The 23,933-nt window shown below is 46.7% G+C and overlaps 1 protein-coding gene across 1 annotated transcript in view; it reads right to left on the reverse strand.

Annotated features, from left to right (window-relative positions):
- RBMS2 (RNA binding motif single stranded interacting protein 2) overlaps positions 1 to 13,474 on the reverse strand; it is a 77,778-nt gene extending 64,304 nt beyond the window's left edge. The window contains exon 1 of the mRNA XM_081181467.1: positions 13,281 to 13,474. Coding sequence (XP_081037593.1) covers positions 13,281 to 13,346 — 66 coding nt within the window. The 5' untranslated portion in view covers positions 13,347 to 13,474. The remainder of the gene's footprint in view (positions 1 to 13,280) is intronic.
- Positions 13,475 to 23,933: the final 10,459 nt, after the last annotated feature.

Genomic DNA, 23,933 nt, shown 5'->3' on the forward strand with positions numbered 1-23,933 from the left:
TCTGATCAGCAAGTCTTGGGTTCTGTAGTTTAACCCACAGCGCCACCCGCGTCCTGCTACTTTTCCTTAGGATGTCCCTATTTTCATCGAAGAAATTTTGGAGGCTATGGAATTATGTGACTCCCGAGCCAAGGAGATAAGTAACTATACAACCCGTAGCAGACATCTGAAGACAGCCCTGTATAGGGAAGTTGTTGTTTTAATGTTTTATTATGGGTTTTCTTCCATGTTAGAAGCTGCCCAGTGTGGCTGGGCCAACCCAGTCAAATGGGTGGGGTACAAATAGTAAAATTGTTGTTGTTGTTGTTACTGAACAGGACGTCCCTATTTTCATCGGAGAAACGTTGGAGGGTGTGGCACAAGTGGGATGAATCCTGTTGCGCTCATGACCTGCTTGCAAGCTTCCCAGGGGTATCTGATTGGTCACTGTGAGAACAGGACTAGATAGGCCATTGGTATGATCCAGCAGGACTCTGCATATGCTGTTGTAATGATAACGGCTAACCCCCCATTTCCCACCCCTGAGCTTGTAGGAGGAAGCATTCGGCCTGGCATTTAAGCATGCGCCTGGTAACCATAGGGACGCGGGTGGCGCTGTGGGTTAAACCACAGAGCCTAGGACTTGCCGATCAAAAGGTCAGCGGTTCAAATCCCCGCAGCGGGGTGAGCTCCCGTTGCTCAGTCCCTGCTCCTGCCAACCTAGCAGTTCGAAAGCATATCAAAGCGCAAGTAGATAAATAGGTACCACTCCAGCACGAAGGTAAACGGTGTTTCCATGCACTGCTCTGGTTCGCCAGAAGTGGCTTAGTCATGCTGGCCACATGACCTGGAAGCTGTACGCCGGCTCCCGCGGCCAATAAAGCGAGATGAGCACTGCAACCCCAGAGTCGGTCACAACTGAACCTAATGGTCAGGGGTCCTTTTACCTTTACCTTTTTATGACTGTATTTGTAAAGCAGAATTGGACCCATGCAGCCTATCAAGTGCAACTTAAGACTCTATAATAATAAAATTGGAAGGGGCACGAGGGGGTCTAACTCCCTGCAATCCAGGAATACTTTTGCACAACGTGGAGCTCAAACTCACAACCCTGAGATTAAGCTTCCGGGTCATGTGGCCAGCATGACTAAGCCGCTTCTGGCGAACCAGAGCAGCGCATGGAAACGCCATTTACCTTCCCACCGGAGCGGTACCTATTTATCTACTTGCACTTTGACGTGCTTTCGAACTGCTAGGTTGGCAGGAGCAAGGACTGAGCAACAAGAGCTCACCCCGTCGCGGGGATTCGAACCGCCCACCTTCTGATCGGCAAGTCCTAGGATCTGTGGTTTAACCCACAGTGCCACCCACGTCCCATTCTGCTTTACAAATACAGTCATACCTCGGGATAAACGTGCTTCAAGTGAAGTATTTTCGGGTTGCGCTCTGCGGTGACCCAGAAGTAACGGAGCGCGGACACAGGTTGCGTTCGCTTCAGGATGCGAACAGGGCTTCGGAACGGATCCCATTCGCATCCCGAGGTACAACTGTGTGTGTGTGTAGGTTTCTGTTTCCATTGATGAAGCAAAAATACAGAGGCAGGACACAGATCTGCTGCCCTTCTCACTCTTACAATCATAGGGATGTGCCCATAAACTGGTGTTTCCCACCTCCTGGGATTGAGGGGAGTGGAGTGGGGACTTTTGACCTCTGAAATAAACTAGGTACCCACACACACACACAAACAGGTTATAATTTTAGAGTGTGCAAGAGTAAGAACTAACCACCCTCTGAGGAGTCCATGCCAGATGAGTCACCATTTGGAGCCTGCCTCCTCCTCCTCCTCCAATTAATTCAGCTGATTCTTGCTTTTGGGAGTGACTGAATGAAGTCCCTGGTTCCAAACTTCCTTCTGCCATGAACTCACTCCACGCTCATAGGCAAACTTCTGTTCCCTCTGGCTTAGCTTCCCCCGGCTGCCCCTTGCCCGCCTCTGCCTTGTGAGAAGAACAGCAGCGGGATTGCTGCCCGATTCAAGAGATCTGCTGCTGCTATCCACTAGATCCACTGACTTGGGAGTGAGGGCTCGCCCACACTTCCTCTTGGTCCCGTGGTTCTGAGCGGTTTGCCGCTTGCCCCGTGCTTTCTAGCCACAGATCTGAGCAGCTTTGCCTTTCCTCCACTGCTTTCCCCTGGAAAACCAGCTCTTTAGCACTAAATCAGGAAAAAAACCCCAGCAAAAACACGTTTTCCTGGGAGAAAACAGCAGGACAAATAAAGTGTGGATGACCACTAAGCCCCGCTGGATTCAAAGGGGCTGACTTTCACGTAGACATCATCTCTTTTTGAAAATGTTGCTTCACTACACTTCATATCCTGCCTTTCCTCTGAGGAGCTCAAAGCAAAATACGTGGTGTGTGTCCCGCCCCCTTCCAATTTATCTTCACAACAACCCTGTGAGGTAGGTGAGGCTAAGAGAGAGAGAGAGAGACTGGTCCAAGGTCACCCAGTGGCCTTTGTGGCTGAGTAAGGACCTGCACCCAGATCTTCCTGGCCTGAAACCAGCACTCAAACCCAGGGGTAGTCAGCGTAGCGCCACCCGAAACATTCTTGGACTCCAACTCCCAGCAGCCCCAAGCAGCATGGACAAAGGTGAGGGATGATGGGAGTTGTAGTGCAGCAGCATCTGGAGGGCGCTTCAAACAGGCTGTCCCTGACCGGGCGACTGCACTGCGCTAGCTCCCTGGTATGTATAACAGTCCAGTTGCAATCGCAGCAGTTTGGGGTCAAGTAAATAAGTAAATCTGCGTGGGGGGGGGATAGTTATAAAGGAGGGAAAGCATTCTACGTTCATTGATTATGATGAATGCATGTATCACATTGCAGGATTCATCCCAGAAGAGGTATCATTGTCCCTTTTCTCTCACATACAGAAAGGTAAAGGTAAAGGGACCCCTGACCACTAGGTCCAGTCGTGGCCGACTCTGGGGTTGCGGCACTCATCTCGCTTTATTCGCCAATGGAGCCGGCGTACAGCTTCCAGGTCAGGTGGCCAGCATGACTAAGCTGCTTCTGGTGAACCAGAGCAGCGCACGGAAACGCCGTTTACCTTCCTGCCGGAGTGGTACCTATTTATCTACTTGCACTTTGTTATGTTTTTGAACTGCTAGGTTGGCAGGAGCAGGGACCGAGCAACAGGAGTTCACCCCGTCACGGGGATTCGAACCGCCGACCTTCTGACCGGCAAGTCCTAGGCTCTGTGGTTTAACCCACAGCGCCACCCGCATCCCTCACAGAAAGGTAGGCCTCCTCTAATAAAGTGCTTGCCCATCTCCAGTGCTTACAAGGGTTTGCATTATAAATATTTATTTTTAAAAAAGAAATCTCTGCCCGATTAATCAATGACAGCATTTCAGATCAAGTGATTTATCTGATTAACCAAGTGATGCTGCCCTAGATAACAGGCTTGTAAACAGCCACTCGCCTCCTAGCAGTGGTCTCCAGGTAAGTGTTTTTTATAGAGGGGATCGGAATGAAATAGTGCACCGCAAATTACTTAGGCCTATACAGTGGGACCTCAGGTTAAGTACTTAATTCATTCCGGAGGTCCGTTCTTAACCTGAAACTGTTCTTAACCTGAAGCACCACTTTAGCTAATGGGGCCTCCTGCTGCTGCCGCACCGCCGGAGCACAATTTCTGTTCTCATCCTGAAGTAAAGTTCTTAACCTGAGGTACTATTTCTGGGTTAGCGGAGTCTGTAACCTGGAGCGTCTGTAACATGAAGCGTATGTAACCCGAGGTACCACTGTATAGATAAGTAGAGAAGACTACAGGCTGGCCAGCAGGTAGATTTTTCGGCTAGGAACTTCTGTGAACTTACCTGCAAGGCTGATTATATTACTGGCCTACCTTATAAGTTGTTGTCAGGATTGCTAAGATAATGTATGTGGAGCATTTTGAACAACCGAAAGCAGGGTTGGGGAAACATGTAGCCCTCCAGATATTACTGGACTACAGATCTCATCAACCTGGACCTCTGGTCATGCTGGCAGAGGCTAATGACAGTCAAAGTCACTATATAAATGTTGTTGTACACAGCGCCACCCACCAACAGCTGATTCCTCAATGAGAGCCAGCATGATGTAGCATTTAGAGTACTGGACTAAGACTGGGGAGAACTGAGTTTTAATTCCCACTCAGAGATGAAGTTCAGTTGAATCAGCTGCTACCTCGCAGGGTAGAATAAAAGAAATAGTGCATTGACTGCTAGGAGCCAACATGGTTTATGAAGAATAAGTTTTGCCAGCTCAAGCAACCACTTTTGCTAGAGCTACTAGACCTGTTGATCATAGGAACACCATAGACATAATATATCTTGATTTCAGCAAAGCATCTGATAAGGTGTCCCATAATATCCTTGCTGACAAAATGGTAAAATGTGGGCTGGATAATACAGTTGTTAGTTGATGTTAGGTAGCTGATTGAGCTACCATACTCAACAAGGGCTGAATAATGTCTCTGTGTCAACCTGGAGAGAGGTCTTGAATAGAAAGCCACGTGGCTTTGATCTAGGCCCTGTGCTGTTCAATATTTTTATAAATGAATTTATTTGCTTATCAAGCTGGGAGGGGCAGTTAAACACCACAGAAGAGATCCTTTCAGTTGAGTGTTCATCATGATTTAGACGCATGATGCTACTGGGGCCATCATATGCGTCCTGCTTTCAATATGCTTTGAGCCTGTAAAAGATTCAGGTTATACCGCTTCGGCTGCAAACAGAGCATTTCCTGGTAAAATCTTGTAGCCTTTTATTCTACATGTGTCCTGGCTTTCTTTCTTTCTTTTACTCCCACTTTTAATGTGCCCAAGTGCAAAAGTGCTGAAATGAAGCCACTTCTTTGTGATTTGGCCACTCACATACTTCCTGTTGTTGCTGGATACTATCATTCGGGGGGGAGGTTAAGGCTGGGCAATATCTGCTTTCCAACATCGTAAGACATCACCAGCTAAGCTTTGCAATATGGCGGTATATTACGATGTCAGAAAGAAGGTGGGGAGGAAGAAGGCAGTTGCCGGCCACCCAGACGATTAGCATCACCATGCACAGCTTCTGCCTTTTCATGTTGACGCCAGGCAGGTGCTGCTGTTCCAAGAGGGGCATATCAGCTGGGGCACGGCATGGCACAGCACCACAGAGCTGCTGGCTTCTCTGGAACCACCAATCGCAGCTCACAAAGGTCTCTTGCTGTGCAAGCAGCAGCGACCAGGAGCCCGCGTTCCACCTGGAGATTCCTTAGGTAAAGGTAAAGGGACCCCTGACCATTAGGTCCAGTCGTGGCCGACTCTGGGGTTGCGGCGCTCATCTCGCTTTACTGGCCGAGGGAGCCGGCGTACAGCTTCCGGGTTGTGTGGCCAGCATGACTAAGCCGCTTCTGGCGAACCAGAGCAGTGCACGGAAACGCCGTTTACCTTCCCGCTGGAGAGGTACCTATTTATCTACTTGCACTTTGTGCTTTCAAACTGCTAGGTTGGCAGGAGCAGGGACCGAGCAACGGGAGCTCACCCCGTCACGGGGATTCAAACCGCCAACCTTCTGATCAGCAAGCCCTAGGCTCTGTGGTTTAACCCACAGCGCCACCCGCGTTCCTTGGAGATTCCTTGGACCAGCGCTATTTGTATTTTTCCGTGGCAGGTAATTAGAAACTCGGCTCTCGCACCTAACCCACTCTGCTCACCTGAACTTTCAGGCTCGGGAGGCGCAAGCTGCCTTTGCAGGCTGCCAGACGGGCATCGCGGCGCACCAAGGATTCTCGTTACATTTCCAGATCGTGAATTCTAAAATCGCTCTCACGATTTTAAATTCAAACCGGTTTCAGGCAATGTATCAAAGCGTCACCCAGGCCTACTAGGGGATGGAAAGAAACGATGGTTTATCACAGCCTGAACATAAGAACCTGGCAGTATGGCGTCATAGCACAACGAACTTACACTCGAAAAAAGGCAACAGGCGAGAGAAGCTTAAGCCGTTCCTACATACCTCCTATTGATGTCATCTGCTGGCATTCCTGTTTGTTTGTTTGCTTCCTTGCTTGCTTTTTCCTGCAACCGAGCATGGTTGGCACAGCAATTGCAGCCAAAAAATAAAAATTTGGAAATATGGCCGCACGGTTTCATCAACTTGTGTTCAAGGGGGGAAGGAGTGGATTGGGGATGGCAGGAACATAGACAGAGCGAAAGTGTGGGTGCATGAAGGCAGGATCATTAAGGAAGCACAGCAACTTATAAACTGGGGAGATGTGTGGACAGTCCAGTTTAAATCCACTTCAAATGTGCTATTAATGATTCAAACATATGTTGCTTTATACATCCACAACAAAACAGAAGTCTGGATGGGCCTAGAATCTATATTCAAAATCATCTTGAGAGGCTGGAACACTGGCCAAAACCTAAAAGATGGGGTTTTCATCAGAGATAAATGTAAAAGAAAAAAGGTTGAAGCATAGGACAGGAATAAGGTGTCTAATGGATCACAAGCAAGACATGAGCAGGCACTGCGATGCGGCTACTCAAAAAGTTAAGCAATCTCAGGCTGCATTTACAGGAGCTCCACGTCCAGATCACTGGACTAACAGTTCCAATCTATTCTGCATAATGGCTTTTTCCACCTGCCTTGCCCCACCTTGCAGCCCTAGGAGCCTTTCCCAGACCATGACTTTAGGAACTGCAGAAGCAGCTGGGAAGAGAGGAGGAGAATAAAAATAATTTTATAAGTTGTGTGTCTTTGTTTCTCAATTTGTATTATTTTAGACATTGTGACTTGCTGTTATTTTTATTGATTATAGTTTAGAAATTATTGTAATTGTTAAGAGTGAATTTCTGTTTAATTATTATTTGTTGGTATTTAATTTTATCGTGTTCTGTTATATTATAATGGATTAGTGAATATTACATTATTTGATATAAGCTGTTTAAAGTTTTTATTTTGACATTTTGGTATTGGATCAGATTGCTATAAGGTGTGCGTGGTCTTTGTTGCTTCTTCGGCTTGTAAACTGCTCTGCGTATAGTAATATAGAAAGGCGATATGAAAATTAAAAGTGAAATGAAAAAATGAAATGAAATGAAATGCACTGGCTGGGCCACTTCAGGACTACTCTGCCCAATTCTTTTTTAAGCAGAATATTCACCAAGAGGATGGTGAACAGTTTTGGAAAACGAGTCCTGGGAGAAACAACGGAAAGAGCTGGGTGTGCTCAGCCTAGAGAACAGAAGACTGACATGATAGTCGTCTTCAAGTATCTGAAAAGATGCTACCCGGAAAATGGAGCAGACCTGTCTGCCATTGCGGCAGAAGGCAGGACCAGAACCAGCGGATGGCCATTGCAAGGGAACAGATTGTGGGGTAAACATTAGGAGCTCCTCCTAAGAGAGCTGTTCGGATAGTTCACTTTGGAAGGAGGTGAGCTCTCCTTAAAGGTAAAGGTAAAGGGGACGCCTGACCATTAGGTCCAGTCGTGACCGACTCTGGGTCATCTCGCTTTATTGGCCGAGGGAGCCGATGTACAAAGTGCAAGTAGATAAAAAGGTACCGCTCCAGCGGGAAGATAAATGGCCGGGTCATGTGGCCAGCATGACTAAGCCGCTTCTGGCGAACCAAAGCAGCGCACTGAAACACCGTTTACCTTCCCGTGGGAGCGGTACCTATTTATCTACTTGCACTTTGACGTGCTTTTGAACTGCTAGCTTGGCAGGAGCAGGGACCGAGCAACGGGAGCTCACCCCATCACAGGGATTCGAACCGCCGACCTTCTGATTGGCAAGTCCTAGGCTCTGTGGTTTAACTCACAGCGCCACCCATGTCCCTTTTGGGTTCTCCTTAGGTGGAGACAAATTTAAGCAGAGCCTGGATGGCTTCTTGGTAGAGATACTCAGTTGCATCTCCTGCAAATTCGGAGGTTTCGCTTAGATGTCCTTCCATGCCCCTTACAACTCTACAATCCTACGGTTGTCGTGAGGTTGCTGCAAGGCTGAAATGTGAGAGAGGAAGACCCATATATGCCTCCTTAAGCTCCTCACAGGAAAGGCAAGCTACAAATTTAAGAAATAAATAAATAGTGGCAGATGCAACAGGGAAGAAAAAACCTACACACTGCCCAGAACTCCTTGGAGAGAGGACAGGGGAAAATTCAGATAATTATTTTTTTAAAGGCTCGTTTGGATCCAATTAAGATCTCCCAATTTTATTTCGTTTTTAAAACTTCAACCATGACCCCATAACTTAATATAGTTTTAAAAAGTCTTTTTAAAGCCCAAAGTGACCAAGAAATGAGAAATGCAAGGAGGTATAAATAGCTACGTTTCCAACTGAGAGTATTTCCACTTATTAGCAAAAAAACAAAAACAATAAAACTGCAGAGTATCAGCAAACTGTAATGCACAGAATTCTCTTTGCTTCCAGAAGACAGTCTTCCCTTGCCTATCCAATCCATTTCAGAAAGATATTAATTTTATACAGTCTTAAGAGAACACAGGTCAATGCTGGGTTCAGCAAAACAGTCCATAAAGAGTTAGAAGTTGGAAAATGCAACTTCCACAACCAGAGACACAAACCCGTGTGTCAAAAGACCCAGGAAACAAGTTTATAATGTGCACATTTATCCCATCCCACAAACAGACACTCCTTCACACATGCAGGCATCTCTCTGGTTAGCTGCATTCCCATGAGCAATGCAACAGCTTTTACCAGCTTTGTCTGATCCACCAGCTACAGCCATGTCTGGATGTGGATAACTTAGCCACTGTAGTCCCTGCATGGGTAACAGCAAGACTAGATTACTGCAATACATTCTATTGTGGGACTGGTCTGGAAACCGTAGCTAGTACAGGACCAGCGTTTGAAATTTGCCAGGTGCACTTTGCACCTGGCTATCGGCCACTTGCAAACAAGTTAAGATGCCCGGGAGCAAGGATGGTGTCTGGCATCTCCACCATCTGGAGGTGCTTGCCTGGGAACCTTTGGATCTTGACTGCTTTCACACACTAGCAACGCATCCTGTAGAATTCTACCTATTGTATTTTATCTGCGCAATCAGAAGGAATTTCAGGAACCAAAAAGTCATATTGAAAAATACGACGTTCGAGTCGTCTGGCCCCCAAAGGGCAACTAGGCATTTTGTTTCGAGACTGTAACCCTGGTTTAAGGAGCCATTCGGCACCTAGCTTATATATCCGAGTTTCTAACACTGTACAGAACGCAGCGGCTAGATTGCTGATGGGGGCAGATGGTCGACAGCACGTGACAACCAGTGTGATGCTGATAACACCTCGAGGTTGCAGGTTTGATCCTCGAATGGGACAGCTGCATATTCTTGCCTTGCAGGGGCTTGGACTAGATCATGGGTAGGCAAACTAAGGCCCAGGGGCCGGATCCGGCCCAATCGCCTTCTAAATCCAGCCAGCAGACGGTCTGGGAATCAGCATGTTTTTACATGAGCAGAATGTGTCCTTTTATTTAAAATGCAGCTCTGGGTTATTTGTGGGGCATAGGAATTTGTTCTTTTTTTTCTCTTCAAAATATAGTCCGGCCCCCCACAAGGTCTGAGGGAATGTGGACCGGCCCCCTGCTGAAAAAGTTTGCTGACCCCTGGAGTAGATGATCCTCAGGGTCCCTTCCAACTCTATGATTCTATGACCCCTCTGCTCAAACATCTACACTGGCTGCCCCTACGTTACTGGCCCAGGTTCAAGGCTCATGTGCTGATATACAAATCCCTGAACAACTTGTGTCCAGGAGTGCTTAAGGGCTGCCTGAGTCCTTGTATCCTCATCACTGAAATCACCCCAAGGAGCACTGTTAGTTGTTTTCCGTGTTACAGAGGCCCAACTCACCTTAACCAGAAGTCGACCATTTAGTGTCGCCAGTCTCATACCATGAAACACTCTTCCAGCAGAGATTCAGCAGGCACTCTCGCTTTTGACTCTTGCAAGACAACAGGTCTATGCAATAACATTTTCTGGAGCAGCCAGTCATTTCAACGATGGTTCCGTACTGCTTTTAATGGCTTTTAAACAGTTTTATAACGCTGTGCACCGCCGCAATATTTGGTGAGAGAGGATGGTATAGAAATACTTCTATAAATAAAGAAATAAACATGTGGACCAGTAGCTTAAGTGCCTTCTCGTTATTGTTATTGTCTCATTATTTTGATCATGGTATTTTTCTGAGTTACCTGCATTCATGTGAACAATGCAACCTGTGAGCCAATAATAATAGTAATAATTTATTATTTATATGCCGCCCATCTGACTGGATTGCCCCAGTCACTCTGGGCAGCTTCCAACCAATTAAAACACAGTAAGACATCAAACATTAAAAACTTCCCTAAACAGGGCTGCCTTCAGATGCCTTCTAAAAGTCAGAGAGTCATTTAATTCCCTGACATCTGACGAGAGGGCGTTCCATAGGGCGGGCGCGACTATCGAGAAGACCCTCTGCCTAGTTCCCTGTAGTCTCACTTCTTGCAATGGGGGAACCACCAGAAGGCCCTCGGAGCTGGACCTCAGTGTCCGGGATGAGCAATGGGGGTGGAGATGCTCCTTCAGATATACTGGGCTGAAGCTGTTAGGGCTTTAAAGGTCAGTACCTACACTGTCTTGTCATAATCTATACTATTCATTTTGTGAGCGATCAGCTTCTGTGGTATATTACTCAAGCAAATATGGGCAAGGAAATGGGCACCTGAATAAAGACCTCCAATATAATACGATTCCCAGCTCAGAGATACACAGAACTTGATGCACAAACCCCATGTGCCTAGGCTGCCTTAGACCCACCGGCTGACACCCCACTCTTAAACACAGTGCCTAGAATTAATATTCATTAAAATAAATGGGTTTCATTTCCATTTCCTGCATTTAGGTCAAGGGTGCTGCTAGCTGAAGCTGAGGGTGAAGTATTCCAACTCAGGTGATCTGCATGTATTGTAGTCCTACATACACACATAGTTTCGAGATCACTAATCATCTGTCTAACTTAGAAAAGTCTCACTCTCACACATGGCTACGCAAATACTACACACCGCAAACGACCTGACCCCCAATCACGATTATCCAAATTCAGCCTTAAGCACCAATGTTAGCTGTCAATCAAATCAAGGATGAGACTGTATACATGCGGCCACAGTTGCACCTGCTCACCTATGCACGCACACAAATTAATGTGCACACAGACACGAGGGCAAGTTCCCGAGCACTGGAGTGGCACCAGCAGCACCAAATCCATGAAACAACATGCTAGCCCCGGGAAAGTCACTTGAAAGTACTCCAAGACGCACTCATAACAAGAACATTTTGAAACACGCACAGATAACCCACCCATACAATGCACTGCTTAGAGGACTGTAATAAAGCAGTATATAAAGTGTCAAAAGAAATAAAATACACACACGCACATGTCAAGTTATGCATACGGAGGCATAGGTGGAATATGTGCACATGAGTGTGTGTGCGCACACGACTGGTGATATGGTTTCAGTCTTACCTTGAATCACCAATTATAATAACCGTGCCAGCACTGTTGGCTATTTGTCCTTGTTGTTGTCGTTTTAACAGGACAAGCCACTAATATGTGTCCACAGCTCACCATCACAAAATGCTGCCCTGCTCCTTATTGGCATAGACAGCCCCTCCATCAATGCAGAGGTCTTCCCGCCCCATATCTGCCTATTTCTACAAATTCCACATCAGTCAATGGTCAGAAGAGGAAAATGTCACCCAGTTTCAAAAAGAGGTTGGCAGGGAGGCACAACGAGATGGCTAAGGCAGGCACAGTTCCTTCGAGTGCCCTACTCATCCCTAATATGGATAAACACAATTAATGCCCCAAATTGGGCCTTCCCTCTCTACCCCAGGTCTCTGTCCCAACGCATTACTATAGTGCCTGCAATTTGCACATTTGCTGTAGATCTTCCACAGTCCCTGGGACAAACAGAGAGGAAACTGAGGCACAGAACAGGTAACAAGCTTATTCTCCCCTTCCACCACCACCACCCCTTTAACCCAACACCATATGCATACAAGGTCACACAGTGAATCAACAATAGAGATAAGGTGGATATTTAAAATGCCAGAAGTCTGGGCTCCTATTTCCAACTTCACGGGGGTCTCCCCCTTCTATCCTACTTCCCTGCCCCGGCTAGAGATATAACCTGGGGTTCCCTGAAACCCTAGAGTACCACTAGACCGCGCTTCTTGCCAGAGGAGAAAATAATCCACACCCGAGCGTTCAAATAAATACGCAGGCTAGTCAAGATGCATTTTCCAAACCTGACAAGGCTATTCAGGTTCCGAATGACAGTCCTGATGAGGAGGGGGTGGTGCTGGGTTCAAGCCCCCATTTCTTACAGCTCCCTCGCATCCTCCTGCAAGCTACATGTCCCATCTTCCCTGGCATGCAGAGTATTCTCGCCTCACCCCAGATGTGGGGAGCAGAAAGGGCGGTGGGAGAGGAAGGGGGGAAGCCTCCTTTATGGCACACTCTTCCTCAGAACACGTGGATGCCATAGAAACCACATCCTGGAACCCCACCCTCGAGAATACCCCGCTGGGGGTGGCTTCAGAAGTCTCCATCCCCCTGGAAAGAGCCAGGAGAGGGTTAAAAAACAAGGCCTCAGTCTGATCCTGGTGTGAACACCCCATGCCTAGAATTCGAACTGCCTGCTTCCAGTACCCAGCCCCTCCTGGATGCAGGTCCTCCGGTTCTGTAGCCAAAAATAAATAAATAATAAAAACCCAGACGAGAAACCAAACACCCCGTAATCAGGGGTGCAGGGAGGAACCCACAGAATATTAATGTCCCAGGGAGATTGACTAAGTGCTGTGATTTCGCTGCCTGTTGTTCTGGTCTACCCAGCTTATTATTTTTTTTTATTCTATTTTTTCGTCCCCATCGCTCCGGACTCAAAGTCGCCCTTGGGAAGACTCCGGCCTTGGCAAGCGGGGTCTGGCGGTGCGAGGGGCGGATGGGGGTCACCCCGGAACAGAGGCCAAGATCAGCCAACCCAGGAGGTGGGCTTCCCTTCCTAACCTCCCCAAATAATTGGCAAGATCTGTCTCCCCTTCAGACACCAACACCACCACAGCGGGGTGGTGGGGAAGGCAACCCTGGTTTTCCTCAAGCCCCCTCCTTTTTTTTTAAACTTATCCTCCCTTCCCTAAGCCAAGGACGTTTCCAAGATCTTGGAAATAGGAAGCAGGAAGGGGAGGTGAGGTGGTGGGGAGCCAAGACTGGCTTCTTCCTTACCTTCTTGTTGCTCTTGCTGTAGCCAAAAGTGGCGATCCCTGCACGAGGAGGCACAGAAAGGAGCATTTTCGCTTTAATGTTAGAGAGCTTGGGAAGGGAGGGGGAAGAGGGGGAAGAGAGAGAGAGAGAGAGAGAGACACTCACACACACACACTCACACACAGAAAAGAGAGAGAGAGAGAGACAGGGCTTCTGGCTTACGTCACCAAGGCAAGCCAGCTTGGAATCCAGGGCCAGAGTGTCTGCTTTCCGCAAGGTCCTAACGCCTGCCGCTGGAGAAAATGGGTAAGGCTCCCTTCCTCATGCAGCTGGAAAACAAAATAAATAAATAAATGGCAGAAATCAAAGCCACACGACTGACAACACACAAATCTCCTGACACAAAAGTTCGCCTTCGAGAGAAGAACACTCAGGAGGGACTGAGCCGCATAGCTGTCAACTTTTCCCGTTTTTTAAGGGAAATTCCCTTATTCCGAATAGGATTCCTTGCAAGGAAAGGGAAAAGTTGACAGCTATGCTGGCCACATGAACCGCGGGTGGCGCTGTGGGTTAAACCACAGAGCCTAGGACTTGCCGATCAGAAGGTCGGTGGTTCGAATCCCCACAACGGGGCGAGCTCCTGTTGCTCAGTCCCAGCTCCTCCCAACCTAGCAGTTCGAAAGCACGTCAAAGCGCAAGTAGATAAATAGGTACTGCTCCGGCGGGAAGGTAAACGGCGTTTCCGTGCACTGCTCTGGTTCGCCAGAAGCGGCTTAGTCATGCTGGCCACATGAACTGGAAGCTGTACGCCGGCTCCCTCGGCCAAGAAAGCGAGATGAGCGCCGCAACCCCAGAGTTGGCCACGACTGGACCTAATGGTCAGGGGTCCCTTTACCTTTTTATGCTGAGCCGTGAAGTTCACAGGGCACCCAGCGGCCCTGGCGTGGCATCATCCCCTTTTCACGCGGGCAGTTTTGCCACACGCGATGCAAAAAACCCCCACCATGAGAACTGCCTGCGATACACTGCAGGGTTGGCGTGCATGCAAAAAAAAGCACACCGTTTTCTTCTGACACCTGAAGGGAGGATCTGTTGCGATTCCCAAACCACCCAGGGCAGTCAGTGTTAAAATGTCAGGAGGCATTTTCTGTCCTTTTTTCCTTTTTTTTGGCAAAACTGAATGCCTGGGCAGTTAGCTGAGAGCCCCCTTGTGGTTTGGTGTTTCCCTGGATACAAACTGATTCCTGCACATTTTTATAGCGGAGAACAAATAGAATCTCACAGTTGTTTAATCGCTAAGTCCTCATCTGGTTTTTAGATTCTCTGGAGCACTTGGCTTGCTAGCACCCGCAAGCAGAAGCAAGCTTTCTTTTTCCCCTGACTTAAAACTAGAGGTACCCTTTTTTATCGCACAAGGTCTAGAGTTACCCAGTCGCAGAGGAGCCTATTCCGTGTGATTCTGCATGGGTCACTGATCTGGGCACAACTCCTGTTTCGAAGGCAAACCAAGAGCAGTCAATCATTCAGAGAAGCAATGAAAAGACTCCTCTGAGGGCAGGTAATTCTGCTGCCTCTGCATAGGGAATGATTAATTGCTTCAACTTCACCAGATGCAGAGAGAACAGAGAAGGAGCCACCCTTGCTCAGAAGGCAGACTGGAAGGAGCCAAAGGCCAGAGTAGGAAATCATGCAGAGACACAGCAGGCAGCCTCCTCCAGGCTCACAGGAGTCTCTAGGTATTTGATATACTTCTCATGATGCTCTAGTGTGTCCTAGCACAAAGGACGCTTCCAGACAATCTCTTTATTGAGCATTCATCCTGCTTTGTTTGTTGGGAAGTTAGACAACAGTGCATTATCTCACACTTTCCAGGGGTCTCACACTTTCCAGGGGTTTTGCTATTGGTTCACATCTGACAAAACATCAGATGTAAAGAAGTAGAAAGTTCATTTTACCACATGTGGTGGACGTGCAAAGTAGCTGAGGATTTTTGGGAGATGATTTATAATGAGTTGAAAAATGTATTTAAGGTAACTTTCCCCAAAAGACCGGAAGCTTTTTTGCTAGAGATAACTGGAGCAGGTATCCCCCCAAAATAGATAAATCGATTTCTTTATGCAACTATGACAGCACACATATTATACGCAAAAAAAATGGCGTCATGAGGTGGTACCTACCAAAGGAAAATGGCAGCTGAAATTAATAAAATATGTAGAATTGGCAAGTTTGGAGTGTAAAATTAGCGATCAGAAAGAGACTGATTTTAAAGAAGATTGGGAAATGTTTGCAGAATACTTTAAAACTCAGTGTAAAAGTGTTAGAATGCAAATAGGATTTGAGTAAGAACAGCAGTGGGGGTGAACTTTTTGTTTTTATTGTAAGATAAGGCGAAGGTATAGAGTAACTGTAATATACAGCATAAACTGAAATTTTGAGGGAACCATAGAGGGAGAGAGGGAGGGAGAGAGAGAAAGTCATAGATGAAATGTTGTTGAATTGTTTATCTGTTGAAAAAATATAAATAAAATTAGAGAGAGAGAGAGAGTGTCAGATCTCCTGAGGAAACAGGTTTGTTGTAACTGCGCAAACTGAAAACAGTGACAGTCTGATAGCATCCATGGTTAAATCCCAATCCCACTATAACGCAAATATCCTATGGCCAAAATATTTATTTTCAGTATTTCAAGTATTTTTTGAACTTAGAAAGTGAGTTTTCTTTCTGCAGTTTGTCTCCTTAATTGTCCAGCACATAAGGAGTTCCTACTGCCGTACCTTACAGACACAAACATTAGCATCCTCTTCCCACCTATGAAGAGCATCCGTATACAATTAGTAGTCCTGAAACATGAAGTCTAGGACATGCTAATGGGATTATATATAGAAACCTCATCCATCCATTCATTCACACCTCTTTTCCTTATGGCATACGCTGTCCCCAAGTCCCACTGCCTTTAGCCAGGTGACCCATCTTCAAAGCTCTTGCAGTCATGTAGAGGAGTCCACCAACTCACCATTCAGGTAGAACTGTATGAAAAGTAGGGCAACAGAAGGATCATCTTTCATTTGCTTCATTCCTCCACCTTCCCCTTGTTTTCTTGACAAATTGAGATGAATGGGCCCTTGCCACCTTTGAATTCCTTGTTATGCATGTGGCCCCTTTCAACAGCAGGAATCCTTTGCTGGATCCAGACCTTGAACCTTCAACTGTAACAAAAAGGTGCTTTGATTATTTTTTTATATTATTATTATTATTATTATTATTATTATTATTATTATTACTATTAATATATAAACCACCTTTCGGTACAGAGTAAACCACCAGGTAGTTTCCAGTATAATATTTAAATACACAATACAAATAAAATGAAACCATAAAATGCTAATAAACTGAAATTCAATATAAAAAGCAGTATATTAGCCAAACAAAGGTACCAGACACCAGTTAAACCATAAATCTCTCCAAAGGCTTGAGAGAACAGGTATGCTTTAAGATGAAAAAATTAATAACTTGGTAGACATCCAAGGGCAGAGACTTCCTCAGCTGGGGTGTTACTACAAAGAAGGCCTTATCCTGTGATCTTTGCATAGTGTGATCTAGTGGCAGCATTCTGCACTAGCTTGCAGTTTCTGGACCATCAAAAAAACACAAAAGGCACCATATAGAGCATATTACCAGTAATCAAGATGTGAGGATTCTATACCTGAAGAAGCATCTCCACCCCCATCGTTCTGCCCGGACACTGAGGTCCAGTTCTGAGGGCCTTCTGGCGGTTCCCTCACTGCGAGAAGCAAAGTTACAGGGAACCAGGAAGAGGGCCTTCTCGGTTGTGGCACCCACCCTGTGGAACACCCTCCCATCAGATGTCAAGGGAATAAACAACTACCTGACGTTTAGAAGCCATCTGAAGGCAGCCCTGTTTAGGGAAATTTTTAATGACTGATGTTTTAATGTATTTTTAATCTCTTGTTGGAAGCCACCCAGAGTGACTGGGGAAACCCAGCCAGATGGGTGGGGTATAATTTTTTATTATTATTATTATTATTATTATTATTATTATTATTATTATTATTATTATTATTCAGTACTGCAGGGTCATAGGCTGGTTGGACGCAGAGGAATGGCAGGAGGAACCAACTGTACAACCACCACCGGAAGAAGGCTCAAAGCCCAGGACGTGGTGGTGGGACAATTATGAGTGCTCAAAGGGAGAAGACCAGAAAGAGGAGGTGTTGGAAGCTGAATAGGTAACAGAGCTTAGTGAGCGGAGAGAGTCTGTGCAGAGAGAAGTCCAGAATCAAAGGTAGAAGCTGAAGCAGGAGAGGAAGGAGGCCAAGAGGCAGAGATGAGGCAGGCTGCTGAAGAGTCACAATTATCTCCCCACCCCTCACTGTGACAAGCTCCCCTGCACCGCTTGACTCTCAGAACCAGAAGAGATGTAAAAAGGGCAGAGGAGAGGTTGGCTGCATGCAGGCGCAGTCTCAGATTGCTTGGGGAAAGCCCTGGAGAAGAGGGAACGTAGATGGCTGTGAGGAGATGGGGACTCTCAGCCTCTGCAATGAATTTTCATGGAGTGAGACCACCGGGAATGAGCTGCTGTGCTCCTTAGGCCTGACACTCAGCCAGCTCTCTGCAGATCGTGTTTTTGCTAATAAAGAGTTAACTAGAACTTTGAATTGTGCGATTGCTGGCTGGCATGCTCCTGCAGCCAGGCTTTGAGGAAGGGCCGTAGCTCAGTGCTAGAGCACCTGGCTTAGATGCAGAAGGTCCTAGGTTCATTCCCCAGCATCTCCCGGTAAGGCTTGGCATGTCCCTAGTCTGAAACCCTAGCAAGCTACGACTAGTCTATATAGACGATACTGTGGTGGATGGACTAATGGTCTGAGTAGCAGATGGCCACTTCCTAGGTTTCTGTGCCGATGCAGAAACAGTCATAGTTGGAGAATCAGAAACAACTGGCAAAAGGCAAAGTGATGGCTCTAGGAGCTGTTAAGTGAACATATCAGACGACACAGTGCTTCTTCAAACAGCTCTTGTTTATTCATAGGCCGGAACAGAACTGAACTGAAGGGTTCAGCCAGCCTGCTTATATAGAGCTCCACTACAATGCAACAGTAACCACTTTCTGTAACTAGCCAATCACTGAACGTCACTTTCAATCCCTTATTTGCATATGTGGACCTGAGTGAAAACTATCTACAGTATCCCCCTACTGGCCCAGGGTGAGAACTTCAGTACATAACAGGAGCATCTCAGTAATACAAAGAATGCCAATGGCAAAGGTAATTCCATACCCTCCAACATTCCTTCGATGAAAATAGGGACGTCCGATTCAATTATTATTTTTATTCTTTCATTTTTTTACTTTACTTTCCTTTATTATTTTTTTATACCCCACCCATCTGACTGGGTTGCCCCAGCCACTCTGAGCAGCTTCCAGCATATACAAAAAAAACAATAAAACATTAAAGATCCAAAACTTCCCTATACAGAGCTGCCTTCAGATGTCGTCTAAAGGTTGTATAGTTGCTTATCTCCTTGGCTCAGGCGTCGCATAACTCCATACCCTCCGGCATTTCTCTGATGAAAATAGGGACATCCTAAGGAAAAGTGGGGGGACACTAGGACTTGCCAATCAGAAGGTCAGTGGTTCGAATCCCCGCAACAGGGTGAGCTCCTGTTGCTCTGTCCCTGCTCCTGCCAACCTAGCAGTTCGAAAGCATGTCAAAGTGCAAGTAGGTAAATACCGGTAGGTACCACTCTGGCGGGAAGGTAAACGGCGTTTCCGTGCGCTGCTCTGGTTTGCCAGAAGCGGCTTAGTCATGCTGGCCACATGACCCGGAAGCTGTACACCGGCTCCCTCGGCCAATAAAGCGAGATGAGCGCCGCAACCCCAGAGTCGGTCGGTACCTTTACCTAAGGAAAAGTGGGACATTATGGGATCAAATCAGAAACCAAGACGGCTTCTGTAAATCCAGGACCGTCCCTGGAAAATAGGGACACTTGTAGGCTCTGCAGTTCAGGATACAAAACTGCAGGGAGTGGTGGTGGTGGTAGTGGTAATCTCAATGAAAGAATAAGCAGGGTGAAGCTCCCTTCTCCCCAAAGGGCCTTAATGTTTCTAACTTCTGAAGAAATTAGGAGCTGCCTGGCTGGTTCAGACCAAAAGTCCATCTACTCCCTCATTCTGCTTCTCACAATGGCCAATCGGATGCCTCTGGAAAGCCCATATAAGCCGGGCAGGAAGGTAATATAATATCAATGAGAACCACTGCTATCTACAAACAACAGAGCATTCCTCCGCTTAGCACCACCCTAAAGGAGAGGTGGTGCAGGCCACATGGAAAATGCGTTCCCCATTCTTCATGGGGAAAGCCATGAGAAAAAGCAGAGAGGGGGTAGGATATCACCCCATAACTTATCCCCTGCAGCACAACTCTCCTTTGTGTCATGCTGTATTACTGGAGACAGCTGGCGTCACGTGCTTCTCAAGGAGCTGCACAGAAGAGGGGATTTCTAGTTTTGGTACCATCCGGATGGAGAGGCGCATATCAACAGAAGTGCGGCCCGGTGGAATCTGGAGCCGGAAGAGCTCTGCCTCGGTCTCCCACCTGCGAAATAGGAATGACAATGGCCTACTCCTTAGGCTTCGCTATCCAAATCTTGGGACTGTGTGCTCCTTTCCAGACCAGGCCCTAACCAGCCCTGGCTATCAGCACCTTCCTTCAGTGTCTTAACTTGGCTGGTACAGTGGTACCTCAGGTTACATACGCTTCAGGTTACATACGCTTCAGGTTACAGACTCCGCTAACCCAGAAATAGTACCTCGGGTTAACAACTTTGCTTCAGGATGAGAACTGAAATCGTGCTCCAGCAGCGCAGCAGCAGCAGGATGCCCCATTAGCTAAAGTGGTGCTTCAGGTTAAGAACAGTTTCAGGTTAAGAACGGACCTCTGGAACGAATTAAGTACTTAACCCGAGGTACCACTGTAATGCCTTTTGATTGGCTCGATGGAGATGCATGGGGAGTGTGCATCTGTAACTCTCTGACGTTTGTACGGCTGGAACGCAGGCAAAAGGTTTGGTTAAGAAGGAGGTCAGCTCAATCTACTCCCATTTCCATTACGTGACCAGGACACTCTAAAAAAGATTTATCCTTATTTCATTATGTCGCAAAGTCCATGCACCCTTGCTTGTGCGTGACTCTGAGCGACCCGTTGAAAGCTTTCCTTGGTTTTTATGAGCACAACTTCTTCTAAAGGAATTCTGAGTTTGTTTATTTACTAGGGTACTTCCAGATGAGGGGCTTCCTATCACAAACAGGTTGTTCAGATATTACAAGCAGGACGTTAGAAACAAGTTTTTTTTTAACTTAAGAAAAATAATTATCAGATTTTCCACAGAAATGGGTGAATCTGGATTAAATGGGAGGATGTGACAGGATTAAATTTGGATGCCGACGGCATTGTGTGGATGCTGTGAAAAACTTTTATGCACACAGAGCGCCAGTTCCATATTAAGCACCCAATTTGAAGCACATTCAGCACTAACCTTTGGAGCAGTGTTTCCCAAACTTGGATCTCCGGCTGCTTTTGGACTACAATTCCCATCATCCTTGACCACTGGTCTTGCTAGCTAGGGATGATGGGAGTTGTAGTCCAACAACAGCTGGAGACCCAAGTTTGGGAAACACTGATTTTAGAGATTAGTCTGCATGGGGCTCCCAATGGCAGTCTACCCATGCCCCGCTTAGCTTTACAGAGCTAAGCAAGGGGATTAAGAATTAACTATCTCATATTAGACTGTCATCTGATCAAGATCTGGGACAGTGTCTTACACTGTTCGTACAAGTGAAAGGTGAGAGGTACACAACCAAAGCTCCCCTAAAATAACGCACAGGCATAGACCCGGACGCTGAGGTCCAGCGCCGAGGGCCTTCTGGCGGTTCCCTCATTGCGAGAAGCAAAGCTACAGGGAACCAGGCAGAGGGCCTTCTCGGTAGTGGCGCCCGCCCTGTGGAACGCCCTTCCAGCAGATGTCAAAGCGATAAACAACTACCTGACATTCAGGAGACATCTTAAGGCAGCCCTGTTCAGGGAAGTTTTTAACGTGTGATATTTTATTGTAGTTTTGGTTTTTATGGAAGCCGCCCAGCATGGCTGGGGAGGCCCAGCCAGATGGGCGGGGTATAAATAATAAATTATTATTATTATTATTATTATTATTATTATTATTATTATCATTGCCAGCGTCAGAAATAGGGTTGCCAACTTTGGAACCAGCCACGTTTTTTTCAGAGCGGCTTGACAGTACACACATCCGCAGGTGATCATGTTAGTAAAAAGCTTCATCTACTGATTTGTGCTCTTTTAAAACACAGGAGCAGGCCAGGCTATTTTTCTTCTGCTTCTCAACAGTCAACAACACTAGCTCCCTCACTAAAATTATATCCTAAAAGCATAGGGGAAAGACACCCTTCAATCATTATTTAATTGATAGAATTGCAAGTACAGTGGTACCTCGGGTTACATACGCTTCAGGTTAAGGACTCCACTAACCCAGAAACAGTACCTCGGGTTAAGAACTTTGCTTCAGGATGAGAACAGAAATCGTGCTCCAGCAGCGTGGCAGCAGCAGGAGAACCCATTAGCAAAAGTGGTGCTTCAGGTTAAGAACAGTTTCGGTTAAGGACGGACCTCCAGAACGAATTAAGTACAGTGGTACCTCGGGTTACATATGCTTCAGGTTACATACGCTTCAGGTTACAGACTCCGCCAACCCAGAAACAGTACCTCAGGTTAAGAACTTTGCTTCAGGATGAGAACAGAAATCGTGCTTTGGCGGCGCGGCAGCAGCGGGAGGCCCCATTAACTAAAGTGGTGCTTCAGGTTAAGAACTGTTTCAGGTTAAGAACAGACCTCTGGAACAAATTAAGTACTTAACCAGAGGTACCACTGTAATTGGCAATTAGTCTGCATTGAAAGGATATGAGAGGATCCTTACCCACTTCAAGCCTACTGGACTCCTCACCTACCTGCATGAAGGTTTTGATCATTCCCCCTTAACAGAAGCCAGGTGCCAGGCAGAAATTCAACAGATGCAGTTTTTCCTACCGTGAAGTCACATAGGGAGAACCTTAGCCTCCTCCACCAAGTATCCCGCCAGAAGGATCCCCTGCTCATTGCCTTGCCCTGTCTTGCCTTCCTACAATATCGCACCCTCTACGCTTTCTTTGCCTTTTGCTGTTCCCAAGCAGCACAGAAGCACTCCCATCTACTGCTGCAGCAGCAAAATGCTCGCCTTACAGCTGTCAGGCCCAGACCTTGAAAAGGCCGCAGTCATTTTTTTTAAGAGCTGCACACAAATGGGAAATTTTCAGCATACACTGCTTTGCCCATTCACATGCAATAGCAGCGGGAGAATTTCCAGAGGCAGAGAAGTCACAACAGGCAAGGCGCTGCCTTCTGCGCAACTCTTACAGATACCGGATCCCTCAGGAGTTTGACAATGCAACCTAGTCATTGCCCTAGGTTAGCCTCCCCGCAATCTGCAGGTGTTTTGGACTACAACTCCCATCAGCCCCTGCGTCATATGGCCATGCTGGCTTGGGCGTTGCAGGCCAAAACATCTGCAGGTTGGGGAAGGTACGTTTCTGAGCACAATTCAAAGTGTTGGTGTTGACCTTGAAAGCCCTAAATGGCCTCAGCCCAGTATACCTGAGGGAGCGTCTCCACCCCCATCATTCACCCCAGACATTGAGGTCCAACTCCGAGGGCCTTCTGGCGGATCCCTCCCTGCGAGAAGTGAGGCTACAGGGAACCAGGCAGAGGGCCTTCTCGGTGGTGGCACCTGTCCTGTGGAACGCCCTCCCATCAGATGTCAAGGAAATAAACAACTGTCTGATTTTTAGGAGATATCTGAAGGCAGACCTGTTTAGGGATGTTTTTAATGTTTGATGTTTTATTCTGCTTTAGTGCTCTGTTGGGAGCCAGCCAGAGTGCCTGGGGAAACCCAGCCAGATGGGCGGGGTATAAACATTAATGATATTATTAATGATATTATTATTATTATTATTATTATTATTATTATTATTATTATTATTATTATTAAGGTTGCTCCAGGTAGCTCCCTCTGGTTGCCTAGCGGGCCTGAATGATGTAGTCTGTGGGGAGGGAATTTTACAAAAAAGTAAAATTGACATTAGTTGCTCTATCTGGTTTCCCCTGGCCCTGCCCAGTATTGACACTAGGCCTCAGGCCAGAAATGGTTCCTCGCCTCATCCACCCTTGCGAGAGAGCTCCTCCTTTCACTTCTCTTTGTGATGGTAGCATTGTCAAGTAAAAAATAATTTTAAAAACATCAGCAGCCTGCTGTTTTTGGCTTAGTTCAAAGTTGGGGAAACTGTGGCTCTGCATCTGCCATCATTGCTGCCCACTGGCCATGCCGGCTGAAACCGACGGAGGCTGAGAGCCCAATAACTTCCAGAGGACCACATGTTCTCTGGTTTGGGTCACTGGCTGGTTAGAGGGAATGGCTTTAAAAAAAAAAATCTTTCTTTGAGGGCCAGTTGCCATGAAAGCAAGAGGCAATTTTATGTTGTGGGTAAAGGGCAGTATACTACTACTACTACTAATAATAATAATAATAATGGTGATACAGTGGTGCCTCGCAAGACG

This window comes from Podarcis bocagei (genome assembly GCF_964188305.1).
Source record: "Podarcis bocagei genome assembly, chromosome: 2".
NCBI classification, from domain to species: domain Eukaryota; kingdom Metazoa; phylum Chordata; class Lepidosauria; order Squamata; family Lacertidae; genus Podarcis; species Podarcis bocagei.